At 41.0% G+C, this 13,987-nt stretch overlaps 1 protein-coding gene across 1 annotated transcript in view; it reads left to right on the top strand.

The window, feature by feature from the left end:
- Positions 1–8,649, top strand: part of WDR49 (WD repeat domain 49) — a 131,396-nt gene extending 122,747 nt beyond the window's left edge. The window contains exons 17-19 of the mRNA XM_029616832.1: positions 724–833; positions 5,563–5,709; positions 8,261–8,649. Coding sequence (XP_029472692.1) covers positions 724–833; positions 5,563–5,709; positions 8,261–8,406 — 403 coding nt within the window. The 3' untranslated portion in view covers positions 8,407–8,649. The remainder of the gene's footprint in view (positions 1–723; positions 834–5,562; positions 5,710–8,260) is intronic.
- Positions 8,650–13,987: the final 5,338 nt, after the last annotated feature.

A 13,987-nucleotide genomic window follows, 5' to 3' on the forward strand; every position in this document is an offset into this window, starting at 1 on the left:
TTTTCAGTAGATTTGGTGCATGGTATGTAGAACTGAATGTCATCAGCATATAAATTGAAGACAATTCCTAGGCCTGATAGCAATTTGCATAGAGGAAGGATGTAGATGTTGAATAGAATTGTCGAGAGTGCTGAACCCTGGGGGACACCTGTATTGATCTGGAAGGTGTCAGAGCTTTGGTTGCCCAGTTTGACTTGGAAAATTCTTTTTGATAGGAAGGAGGTGAACTACTTGATAACATTGCCACTAATCCTGATTTTATTCAGCTGATGGAATAGGAGGGTATGGTTAATAGTGTCGAAGGCTGCTGTTAGGTCTATTAGCACCAGAGAGGTGTAGTTCATTTTTTTTCTATTACAGTTTGCAAATTCAACTCAGACTTTATTGCAAATTAAATGCCATGAACATAATTTCCATAATTTTTAAATGAGCCAGTATTGCATGAAAAACCTCTGGTGGGACTGGCTCATTCCCATGGCACCATCCACAGGTTGGGGCATTATTCACTTTATGAGGGAAATAATGATAATAATGGCCATACTGTATGTGTTTAGCATGTGACCTTACACGTTCTTGTGAGTGTGGTAAGCAAAAGATTAAGATAAAAATGTACCTAATGCTTGCACATTGCAATTAAGGCACAAAGTAACTCAGCTTCATAAAATATTGGCATGGCTTAAATTACATTTATTTTGACACAATATTGTTGTTTTTTTTAAATAGGATAAGCCCATGGGAAAATACAATATTAGGTAAAACGTACAAAGAAAGCAGAACAGACAGAGAAAAACCATGCATGTTATTAAGAGAGGAGACAATGCAAAATTCAATTGGTAAGCAATGTATTTATATAAATTCAGTGTTTATAAAGTTGCATATCAAATGAGTTTCCTATAATCTGTTCACTCATGTTTAAAACTGAAAGATTAAGCTGAACTGGAAATACAGAAAGAAGAAACACAATGTGGTTAGGAGGCTCAGATCAGCTTTTATATATTTTTCTTTTTCTGAAATTCAGCATTAAATGGGAACTCACATAAAAACCAAGGCAAACTATTTTCTGGATGTGTGAAAATGTCAGTGTGCCCAGACAGTAATAGGGATATGCACTGGAAAAAAATATAATTTAGGTTTGGTTTTTTTTGTTTTGGATTTTGTTTTCTTTAGGTTTTGGCTCATTTAATGTTTATTTGGGTTTGGTTCATTTCCTGAACTGAATTAAACATGACAATTTAGAAAAATGGAAAAGAAAAAGAAATGCCACGCCCTTCCCCCTAGCTCACACTTACTCCTCTATCTCACAAATGTACACTTTCTTTCTCTCTCACACACACACATTCTTTACACTCTTCCTCCTTATCCCTGTGATCCTCCATCTCTCGCCCCTGCCAGTGTTCAAGCACCAGCCAATCTTCACTTGATGAGCAATGGTGGACAAAGGATGGCTGGGGGTGCACACTGTAGGGAATGGAAGATCATTGGTACTGGGAGGAGGACAGAGAGAATGGGACTTTTCTTTCTAAACCCCCCCCCCCCCCACCCCGCCTTGGTGATCCTGGTCCTTCCTCTTAGCCTCTTAGCCCACCCCCCATGTATCCACCCCTTGTTCCCCCTCCAGTGATCTTAGGGCATACCAGGTCTCATCCCTAATCCCTGGCAGTCCTGGAGGCCCACCCTCAGAAATGTATCCTATCCAGCAACTCCCCTCCTTTTCTTCCTTCGTATGAGACATAGGCTTCCAATCCAAGCCAGAACTAGCTGGCTCTTTTCTGCCTTGGGGATAAAGGCGAAGTAGCATGCACTACCCACTCTTGTCAGCCTCTTCCAAAAAGCGCAGTCTGCTCTTTACCTCCTCAGAGAGGAAGGAAGGGTCAGCGCCTCATATTCTCCTGCTCACGCCTCTTCTATCCTTTCCCTTCCTCACCTCACTCACAGGCTATCCCCAAACACTTCAGCCCCTCACTCACACTCCATAGCACCTTAGATCTTCTCACTTTCCCCTTCTCTTTCTCTCACCCCCTCTACTCTACTCAAGCCTTAGCCCTTCCAGTCTACTCACTCTTTTCCTCTTTCACACCCTTACTCATTCACCCTCCCTCCCTCCAATCCCCTCCCTCCCTTACGTCCTCCTTTTCCCCCCATGCTCTGTTTCCTCTTACCCTCCTCCCAGTGTGATCACTAGTGGCAGAGACAGCAACGTCCAGGACGCCAGCACAATAAGCAGCAGTGGAGCCCGTAACCAATAGCAGCAGATGCAGTGAGGCTGACAGGCATTCAAGCCTTGGCCATGCTCCCTCACAGCCTCTTCAATTGTGCTGGGAAAATGAACAAAAAAATCAAGATCATTTTGCTGCCCCCGCCCCCCTTCCATCTCTGGGTGAGCAGCTCCAACTGCTCTTCTCTCAGGGGCTGGGGGCCAGAAATGATGCATGCATGCTGCTCCCGGATCCGCTCCATTTCCATGGGCGAGGCAGAACCGGATTACACTGCTAGTTCGACTCTGCATCCTTGGATTCCAGAGAAAAAGGGGGCAGAACACTGTTCGGGGCCACTCTAGCAGAAATGTAGGCCTAATTAACAGACCTGATCTGGTAAAGTTTGAACCTGGTGAGCAGCAGTGACTGAAGCTTTGACGGTTGGCACTACTGCTCACAAATGTCAAACTTGTGCTGCCTCGCCGCTTTTTTGTGTGCGTTCGTTCTTGGCTCTGCAATGTCTGTTTTACTATCATGCCTTCCTTTCCTGTTGAAGGAAGGGGAGGGGGTGAACAGTAGGGAGGGGGAACGCTGGATGAGGGAGCAGAGTGGCTAACCTCTTTTTCTGTCTGCTCCCTCAACCAGCTCCCCTCCCTCCCCTCTTCTTCCCGTCAGGCTGTCTGGATCTGAAAGGCTGGAGCAGAACACCCCCCCCCCCCCACCTGCTGCTCTGCCTAAATCTGAAGAGAAGTGGTGGAACCCGGTTCCAGGCTGCTCCCCCACAAATTTAAGCACTACAGGAGGGAAATGGTGGGGTGTGGGGGAGGGGGAGGAGTTCACCTATTCTTGTGTCAGAATGACTGCTCTCAGAAGGGAGCCAGAAGCCTCCAGGGGCGGATCGGCCCACCGGGGGGATCGGGCATCCCCCCGGTGGGCCGATCGCTCCAGTCTCGTGGTCTGGCCGTGCGCGGCCGTGACGGAGCCGCGCTCGGCCAGACCACGTGACGTGTCCTGGGCCGGCCTGGGTGGCGAATACCCGGGCCGGTCCGACATTGTGAATCCGCCGCTGGAAGCCTCCCTTCAACATACACTAGCTCAGGTTTTCCTTGAGCGTAAATCTTATTGTCCAGCTACAGCGACGCTATTTCCCTGACTGGACAATAAGCTGCTTTGAATTTATTTGCCTGCGACGCCCTGCGGGTTTCACTGTAATGTTACAGTATTAGGAGGTTCCCGGGAGCAGTGTCACTTAGGAGTGGGAGGGAGGGTCAGTAAGGGGATCGCTGTGAAGGGTGGACTCCAGGAGACGCAAGGGGACTATAAGGAGGTCCGAGAGTCTAGGGAGAGGGCTCCAGTGTGATTCACAGGAGAGGGAATTCTCTCCAAGAGGCCTGGAATTGGCAGGGATATCCATCCCTCGGACAGCAGCTAGAAGATCTGATCCTGGCAAGCCAGCCCATCTGTATATGTGTGTGATTTTGTTACAAGAAGAGGATTCTTTAATATTCGGGGGTGGTCTGAAGATTCAGCGGCCTCTCTGAGAATAACAGAGGAATCCATGGTGGTTTGGAAAATGAGTTTAGAAGCATCGAGAACTGTGGCCACCTTTGTGATTTGGGGAGTTAATGAAGCTGTTTCCTTTCTTGATTGTGAACTCTTTAGACCAATTTTTTTTTTTTTAATATTTTGTAATTACTGAGACTTTTGATTTGATAAGCAAATTCTCATTTTGCTTGGAGCACAGCACCTTGAGCCTGTACTGGTTTTACTTTTTAAGAGTGATTCCTGTCCCCAACAGAAAATCTGCATTACCCAACCCTGTCGTGGCGTAGACTTTCTAATGTTCTTCCAAACAAGACTATATGGAGGAAAACATTTTGGAAAAAATGAAGAAATGGAAACTTAAAAGTAGAACTTCTAATTGTGGCAGTGTTAGTATACATGCTATGTATACTTTTTGAAATATTGCATCATGCACAGAGGACATCATTTTCTACCAGTGCAATGGTGGCATTTTTTGCAGTTGTAGCAATGCAGATGCAGGACAGTGCTAGGACCTGCACTCCTGTCCTCAGTGAAAGAAATTCCTGTATTACACACGTTAGCCTGCATATTTTGATGGGACCTCTAGCTGGGGAGGAGTCTCTTCTTTTTTTCAAAGTGCACTTCCGAGTATTATAAGCAACTTCCATGCAATATTCCCTCTGATGTGCTGGGGCCCATCTAACTGCTGTCTTATGATTTGAACTGCATGGGGGCCTTGTAGTCTTGTTGGAGCTGCCAACTCCACATGCTTGAAACCACAAGATTGCTTGAGTGCACTCAGCAGTTCGACCGGTTTTGGGAGACTTGTAAAGAACACTGCTTCCATTAGTAAGTTGTTGAACATTAGGACACCATGAACCTAAGGACAGATTTAAAGACTAGCAAAATTAAGGTTAAAAAACAAAAAGTCTGCAGGTCAATTTACTTGCACAAATTTACAAATAAACTGGACACATGATAACACTACAAGGGTGATGGATGATTAGTACAGCCTCCTAGTGAAGGCATTGGGGGTAAAAACAATAAGAGAATTCGGGCAAGTGCAGGATAAGCACAGAGGCATCTTGGTTGTGGGGAAGTGAAGGCAAAGTCAGAGATCAAGAAGGGATCATGGTATTGCAGCAGGAAAGGGAATTGGGCAGGCTGGATGGACCTTGGGGTCCTTAGCACTGTGATAGTCTGTGCTTCTCTGTTTCCAATCAGCACAAGTTTGAAACTTGTGAGAAGAAGTGCCAATTGGCTAGGCTTCAATGTTGATTTTTCTGTATATCTTGCACCAGTTTGAAACAGCACATCTTTTGGCCAAGATAGTTTTTGGAAGGGGGAAAACTATGCAGGCAAAAATTTTAGTAAAATGCATGCTAGTACTCTTCCTCCCATGAGTTAAATCAAGGATGGGGCAGAAGTCTTCCAAGCCTTCTTTGTCCGTTGTGCAAGTAAATTGATTTGCAAGCTTTTTGTATTTTTTTTAATCCTAATTTTGGCAGTCCTTAAACTGTGTCCTTCCTGTCTTGTGATTTATTTGTCCTCTCCATACAACTTAATATGTTTACTGCATTCTGTCTGTTCAGTTGTGTTTTAGTATGGCAGTAGTCTTTCCATGCTTCCTGGGAATAAAGGCAATAGATGCATTTCAAAACTAGGCTTTGACACGAAGGGCTCTTTTCAAAGGATTCCACCTGCTGTGTGACTTTGGCAAAGTCATTTGAAAAAGAGAGACAGCACAGTCTAGCTTTCAACCGCGTCAGGCTGCTATTACTCAGATTTAGCTATAGCCTATTAATAATTCTGCTTTTCTTTTTTCTTTTTTTTTTTTTTTAAGGCACTTTCAGCTCCTTAAATATTGGAACACTGCAGGATATCACTGAAGTGAGCAAACCTGATTTTGTTTTAAATCCTGAGAAGTACTTTGGAGAAAAGACAGAGGAGCGGTGCCCAGAAAACATGCAACTTCCCGCTCTTTCAGAAAGTAAGCCCTTTATTCATTTTCACCACTGGACTCAACACGATCCTCTTAGCAGCAGAAAGCAATGAGCAAAGGTCACCAGTTGATGAGTTCTTACCCTCTGTGCCGTTGTGTTGCAGTGAAGGGCATAACAACATCATTCCATCTCTTTCCGCTTAGCTGCTCCTCATGCTGCAGACACGATGACGTCCGTCAGAACGTGAAAGAAATGTTTCACTTTAAACAGGAATCCTGCAAAGCAGATTCCATTTTCAGTTGTGCATTCATTTCCTGCTGGTTGCTATGATCTGTTAACATTTTTCCTTTGTTTTGTTTGGGTCAATTGAATGTAGTTTGTTCAGTAAAGGTCTGATCTTCAGAGAGGATTTTAGGAGCATAAATTTGTTTCAAAGCAGCAGGCCTAGTTAGGTTTTTCAAGATATCAGCTTTGCTCCTTGTTTCATCTTTGGTTTTATTCTTAGGTAATAATTTTTTTTTTTCTGTTTGCAGATTTAATGTCTTATATGTTTGTGCCTTTTTAAATTATAGATGTATACCTTTTTAGATTATAGCAAACACTTATTTAAAAAATGTCTCTGTGCTGCTTGTGTAAAGTACTTCACATATATCATTATCCCTGCAGGGGTTTCTAATAAGGGTCATATGATGTATTTATAGTCATGCCGGTGGGAGTAGCTAAAGGAGAAGTTTTAAAACTTTAAACACTAGTACTTTCCAGGAATGGTGTAGAATCAAAATGCTAAAGAGAGTTTCTAAATGCTTTTGTGTAATGACTGACTTGAATGCACTTAAGAATGTAAGACAAGGCATGCTGGCTCAGGCCAAGCGTCCATAGCCTCCAGCATCCTGCCTTCGACAGTGGCCAGTCCGGATCAATAGTAAGTGCCTGGCAGATGCTAATGGGGAAGTTCATTTCATTTTGCTCACTCCCAGACGTAAGGGATGGCAATTCCCATCTGCCTGGCTGATAACAGTTAATGGACCGGTGCTCCAGAAAAATGCCCAAACCTTTTCTAAACCCAGCCATGCTGTTAGCCTCCACCATATCTTCCAGCAACAAATTCCACAGCTTAATTGTTTTATTTTTTTGCAAACTGTAAAATGGCTCCTACTCAACTGTAAACGAGTCATGTCCCGGAATAGACTGAATTCCCATTGATTGCGCTTCTTCTTTTCCTTTGGGATAGGCCTTTTGCTTTAAAGAGAGTGCAGAGTGCTTAGATAAGTATCTGATTTACTTTTTTACTGTGATGTAGGATAAAGAAACTACCTTCTGCTCTGGGGCCAGGTGAAAAATTCAGTTGCATTTCCGCGAAGGGGTTGGTAACTAAATAATAACCGGGGTTATGAGTTAGTTCTGCTCACGTGCTAACCTGTGACACACTGGGGGCCATGACGAGTAATAATAGATAGTGCTGGCGTAACCTTTTTGGTTACCAAAATCCACAACAATGTGGCACAAAGACACAGAATATTTTTGCTTGTTGTGCAGTTTACGTTTCCTAAGTGACTTAGAGCTGGGTAACTCCTATGGTAAACTCTGCATTACGTCTGCTTGTTTTTATCTGGGAAATAGTTTTCTCTCTCCATTCATTACCTTCTTCTGGATAGGAAGCATAATATATTCTTCCTCTACATTTATTTAGTTTTTGCTCAACAGGTTCCCCCTGATACTTTGAGCTTCTAACTCTATTGGAACCAGCTCCTACTGGATCTATGGTGCCATGAACCTTTACTTGCAGCTACCTGTGTGTGTGTGTGTGTGGGGAGGGGATTTTTGATCCTCTCCTACTCCTATCAAGCATTAGAGTGACAATCCTTGACCAAGGCCTGCATACTTTGCCTGTCTCTGGAATTCAGCATGCGTGCATCCTGGCTCTAGTCAGTAGGTGTCGCTGTTTTACAATGACTGGGACTCTTTCTTTCCTAGGAGCTGTAACTGCTGCCATCTCCTCCATGTTTGTAATCTTACAGCGACTCACAGAAGTTGATTTGACTTCAGGATTGTTACAAGTGTCAATCAATCTCTGAGCACGCTCCCTTCTCCTTTTGAAATTAGTGCATTCATTAAATACACACCTCACTTTTTTTTTAAAGGCAGCTGGGACACCAGGGTATTTAAGAAAAAAACTGTACTCACCATGCAGTGCTTTAGAAGAACAAATGGCAAGTAATCACTATGCCAAAGGCAGGCAATTCTGGCCCTCAAGCACCACAGGCGAGTTGGGGTTTCAAAACATCCACACTGAATATGCATGAGATGCATTTGCATCTATCTCCACTGTATGCAAATAGATCTCATGCATATTCATTGCGGCATTCGAATACCAGAGGTGCCTATCCCTGCCATATGCTATGTGACTATTCAGTGAGCAAGGAAAGAAAAGTGACGATATTGTCCTCATTACAGATTGTATGTTGTGCTTAAGTATGACAAAAACCAAAGATTTTATAGCGCTACATTCAGCAATGTTTTTCACAAATGGTTTGTCATATACCAAGTTCTTATGAAGTGCACATGAATAATACAGCTGTGGTTCCATCACTTTTCTAGCATTAAAAGCAGCATTTGATGAGAAGAGCCTCTTCCCAAGAGAAATTCTGGAGCGTGAGCAAAAAGCAAGACAGAGATATCAGAAAATATCTCATGAAGATAGGATAAAAGTGAATAAGAAACCAACAAGACTAAATGAAAAGTAAATCTTCCTTGTCTGGTGAGAGAAGATACCATAAAGATGACCATCATAGTCTACAGGATGAGAACCATTACAACATCCTAAATCATAAAGGACTGTCTATAACCTTTAGCTAACTGGATTTAGACTTACGGACTATGCCAGAAAGAATGTTGTCTTTTCTTTCATATTTTTTTTAAAATTAAAGCTTTATTGATTTTTCATGTATTGTATACAGCTTTTCATAAAGATTAAAACAATAAAAGCATTGGCATTCCTTGCACATGAGTTGTAGTAGATTTTTTAACAATCACAGCAACGAAAACTGAGATATTAAACCAGAATTTTATCACACAAAATGAAATAGAATTAAGTCATAACAAACACTCTCATTTCCAACACTGTGTTTTCCTGCTAATGGTGCACTGTTTCCTTCTAGATTGGCTCAACCTTCACCCCTTACCTCCCTGCCCGCCCCCACCCTCCCATCCTTCCCTCCAATGCCACCTTTCCACTATTGTTCAGAAGATACTCAGAGGTTATTTGCTCTAATGTTTACCAACATGGAACCTGATGGATATATAAAGTACACATTAAAAGAAGAAATACCCCTCCTTCATTCTCTTCCACCTGCTGTAACTGGACTATATTTTATCAAAATCTTTGATAGCCGTAATTTTACTCAATGTATGTATTTGCTCTACCCTCGTTATAACTGAGTTTAATTGTGGTACCTTTGAGTCCCGCCATAATCTAGCAACTTCACTTCTAGCCGCAACCCATATGAATTTTATTAATTTCTCTTCGTATTGGTTTCCATGTGTGGTGGAAAAATTTAACAGTACATGTTGGGGTAAGAATATAAATGAGCAATTGAGCAAGCTCTCAACCCAGTGGTTGATCTTGTTCTAAAACTGTTACATTAAAGGACAGGCCCACCAGATGTGTAAATAGGTTCCATCTTCTCCACACCCCTTCCAGCAAGCCTTGGATCCAGTTAATATTCCATCCAGTATAATCGAACTGGTGTCAGATACCAACGATAAAGAGTTTTATATCCATTTTCTATTAGTGACGCTGATATAAGCCCTTGGCCTACTGCCTGATAGATAAGATTTGTTGCTCCTGTGTTAGTTCTATTCGTAAATCTAGTTCTCACACCTTGACAAAGGCAGGTTTTAATATCCAAGTCCTTGTTAAGAATGGTATAAATTTTTTATAAAGTTCGGGGACACTTATTTGTGTTTCTGCACATTGATTCAAAATATGACACGCCTTGTCTCAGCGAGGTCCCTATATTTATACTTTGTGCGAAGTGTTTAATTTGTAAATAAGTAAACATATCCTTTCATGTTTTAAGAGGACTGTCTGTGTATTGCTCTTCAGCTTATGATATGTAAGTACTACAACCAATATTCTCTCTAATTTTTTCCAGGATGTGTGTGAATGTTCCCTACTTTTGGGTGTATAACCTTTGCACCTGCACAGTGGTGGGGTGGGCCAAGCCCAGAAGACTGTTTCTATCATAGTGCCACTTCTTACCACTGTTACTAGCCCACCATCAAAGACCCAAGTTCTGTCTGGTCTTTCTCCTTCATTCTCTCCATCTTTCTCTTCTCAGATTCCATCTCTCTTCTCTTCATTAACATCTCACATCTTTCAGCTCTCACCTACCTCTCCATTTTCCTCTTTATTAACCTTCTGTTCCTTTAGTCTCCCAACCCTTCCCCTTCCTTCCATCTACATAACAATCATTATCTATATGATGCCTCCATTTCCATTTGTAATCTTCACCACCAACAGCCTTCCATTTCCCCTGTCCCCAGCATCTACCCTTCTGCCTCCTCCTCATATGACATGACTTAATGGGGAAAAGCAAGCATGGATTTATCAAATGGAATTCTTCCTTACCAATCTATTAGAATTAGGTATAAATAAGCATGTAGATCAGGGTGAACCAGTCAACAGTGTATCTAGATTTTCAGCAGGCATTTGACAAAGTCCCTCATGAATGATCCCTCAGTAAATTTGTAAGATAGGACAGCATTTCCCAACCTTTTCAAGCCCAAGGCATACCTACATTAACAAAAAAATGTGTGGCACACCAACTTCCATAGAGCAGGCAGTATGGACATGGAGAGGACTTATATGGCCAAAAGAAGAGCAAGAGAAACACAGAATGCCCCACCAGTGTCTCTTCCAAATTTTAAAACAAAGGGAGAGAGAGGGGGCAGAGATACACATAAACCCATTACATCGATCAATGCCTCTATATACTATAGAATAAGAGAGAAGTTGGTATGGTACAGGCAGCCAGTGAAGTTAGTTACCTTTGCTGCAGCTGACTGCCAGAGATCCTTCACTGCTGCTATTTCCAACACTCAGAGTATATCACATCCAGTGCTCACTGTACATTTTCCCCATCTAACTCCAGCTGGAGATAGGACAGAGGCTGGAAGGATGCAGAAGAGGTTCAGGGTGGGAAAGACTAAACAACTACTGGCATGGTTAAAATGTGAGGTGAGAGAGGCTATAATATCTAAAAGAACATCGTTTAAGAAATAGAAAAGGGATCCAAATGAAGAAAACAGCATAAGCACTGGAAAGTCTGATGGAAAGCATTGATAAGGAAGGCAAAAAAGAATTTGAAAAGAAGCTTGCCATGGAAGCAAAAACTCATAATAAAAATTTTTTCAGGTACATTCAAGGTAAAAAGACTGCTGGGAGTCAGTTGGACCAAGGGAGTCAGGTGATCAAGGAGGAAAAGGGACACTTAGGTAGGACAAAAGCCATAGCAGAGAAACTAAATGAATTATTTGCTTCAGTATTCACTGAGGAAGATGTAAGAGATATACCCATGTCAGGTGATTCAGAGAAACTGAAACAAATCTCAGTGAACCTGGAAGATATACTAGGGCAAACTGACAAAATAAAAAGTAGCAAATCATCTGGACCAGATGGTATATATCACAGAGTGCTGAAAAAACTGAAAAATGAAATTGCGGACCTGATAACGTAAATTTGTAAACTATCGGTAACATCATCTATGGTACTTGAAGATTGGAGGGTTGCCAATGTAACACCAATTTTTTTTTTAATATAAAGTTTTATTAATTTTCATTAATGATAAACATCATGAAAACAAGAAAATATAAAATACAATGTAATATAAACCTATAATCCAAATATAACAAAAATACACCATATTGGTCATTACATGTCATATATACCCTATAATTGGGGGAGAACAAAGTAATAAACGAATATAAAATATCCAACAAAATTTATAGGCAATATATTAAAAGGATTTGGGAGTGAAACATTTTTTAGTGGGCGTCTGTCTCAGATTTTAAGACTGATTTGTATCTGCTAGAAAAGTTTCCAAATGCATTGGATCAACAAAACTGAATTTCTTTCCTTTATAGTTAACCCAAGCATAGACATGGGAATTTAAAAAAGAATGTAGCACCTAATGCTAACACATGACTTTTTAAGGACAAAAAACTCCTCCTTTTTACCTGAGTGGCTCTAGCCACATCTGGAAAAATTTGGACTCTATGTCCGCAAAATAATTTATTTAGAACATTTTATATACCGGCATTCGTTGTGGACATCATCTGTAAAGAACTTCTTAAACAATTTTTCTTTATCTTGCTCTGCCACCAATTTTTAAAAAGGGATCAAGGAGTGATCCAGGAAACTACAGACCAGTAAGTCTGACGTCTGTTCTAGGCAAAATGGTAGAAACTATCACAAAGAACAAAATTGCTGAATATATAGATACGTATAGTTTAATGGGACACAGCCAGCATGGATTTAGCCAAGAGAAGTCTTGCCTCACAATTTTGCTACATTTTTTGAGGGCATAAATTAAACATGTGGATAAAGGTGTGCCAGTTGATATAGTATATCTAGATTTACAAATAACATTTGACAAAGTTCCTCATGAGAGGCTTCTTAGGAAATTAAAAAATGATAAGATAGGGGGCAGTGTCCTATTGTGGATTGCCAACTGGTTAAAAGATAGAAAATAGAGAGTAGGACTAAATGGTAAATTTTCCCAATGGAAAAAGGTGAACAGTAGAGTGCCCCAGGGATATGTTCTAGAGATGTGAATCGGAACCAGAATCGGTTCGGATTTCAGTTCCGATTCACATCTCTATAGATGTGAATCGGAACCAGAATCGGTTCGGATTTCAGTTCCGATTCACATCTCTAATATGTTCTGGGACCACTGGTTTTTATTATATTTATAAACAACCTGGAAATGGGAACAACAAGAGAGGTGATCAAATTTGCAGATGACACAAAATTATTAAAAGTTGTTAAATCATATGAGGATTGTGAGAAATTGCAAGAGTACATTGCAAAACTGGGAGACTGGGCATGCAAATAGCAAAAGAAATGTAATGTGGACAAGTGCAAATTGATGCACTTAGGGAAGAATAACCCAAATTATAGCTACACAATGCAAGTCACCACTCAGGAAAATGATCTAGGTGTTATTGTTGAAAATATGTTGAAATGTTCTCTTCAGTGTGCAGCAGCAGCCATGAAAGCAAATAGAATGCTGGGGATTATTAGGAAAGGAATGGAGAATAAAACAGAGAATATCATAATGCCTCTGTATCACTCCATGATGCGACCTCATTTTGAGTATTGTGCACAGTTCTGGTCACCACATCTCAAGAAAGATATAGCAGAATTAGAAAAGGTACAGAGAAGGGCGACCAACATAATAAAGGGGATGGAACAATTCCCTTATGAAGAAAGGCTAAAGAGGTTAGGACTTTTCACAAGCCTGAGCATAACACAATCATAGCATGCAGAAAGGACATGAAATATCTGTAGAAAGAAGTGTGACTGCTGCCGCTCAGTCTTTCTTCATGTTCAATGTATAAATTTATTAGTGACTATGAGTAATGTACTATTTGCAAAATAGTGCACACTCTTTCCAAAACGTAGAAAAATGAAAACCAAAATGTTACGTCAAGAAAAATCAACCCCCATACGACACAACATGACATGACATGAATCAACATTTTTTGGCCTGCACACCCCTATTACCTACACGTCTTACCGCTTGTATTACTGCTATACAGAGCAGAAGAAAGAGAAGTAAGACTAGATTTGTTATCGAATAGTTCACGCTCCTAATGTGAGGAAGTAAAGGATGGTCTATGTTTTCATGGACTGTCTATTTGTTACATTTTATGTAGTCAGAGCCCTCTGTATGAGTATGCGACTGGTGAATATGCTTTGGACGGAGTCCTGCAGTGTAGGCGTGTCAGAGAAGAAACCTATATATGGGGCATATGAAACGTCATTTCCCATTGTCTCTATCCTTTTTGTTCTGTATTAAACTGTTGTCAGACTTGGAAAGGCTGAGCACTTATTAATATGCATAAGGGAGAGACAGGATTTTCTATTGGAGGTACCAACATTCTGCCTTTGTTGGTAGGAAAGCTGTAAATTAGATAAGAAAAAATGTAGACTACATAGATAGGAAAAGTTTTTTTTTTAATGTTTTCATAAATGTTAGCCTTCTATGACAGCAGTTGATCATGCTTTATACTTTTGTAATAAATAAATCAATGAAATAGTCC

Source organism: Rhinatrema bivittatum, chromosome 9 (genome assembly GCF_901001135.1).
Source record: "Rhinatrema bivittatum chromosome 9, aRhiBiv1.1, whole genome shotgun sequence".
Classification (NCBI taxonomy): Eukaryota; Metazoa; Chordata; class Amphibia; order Gymnophiona; family Rhinatrematidae; genus Rhinatrema; species Rhinatrema bivittatum.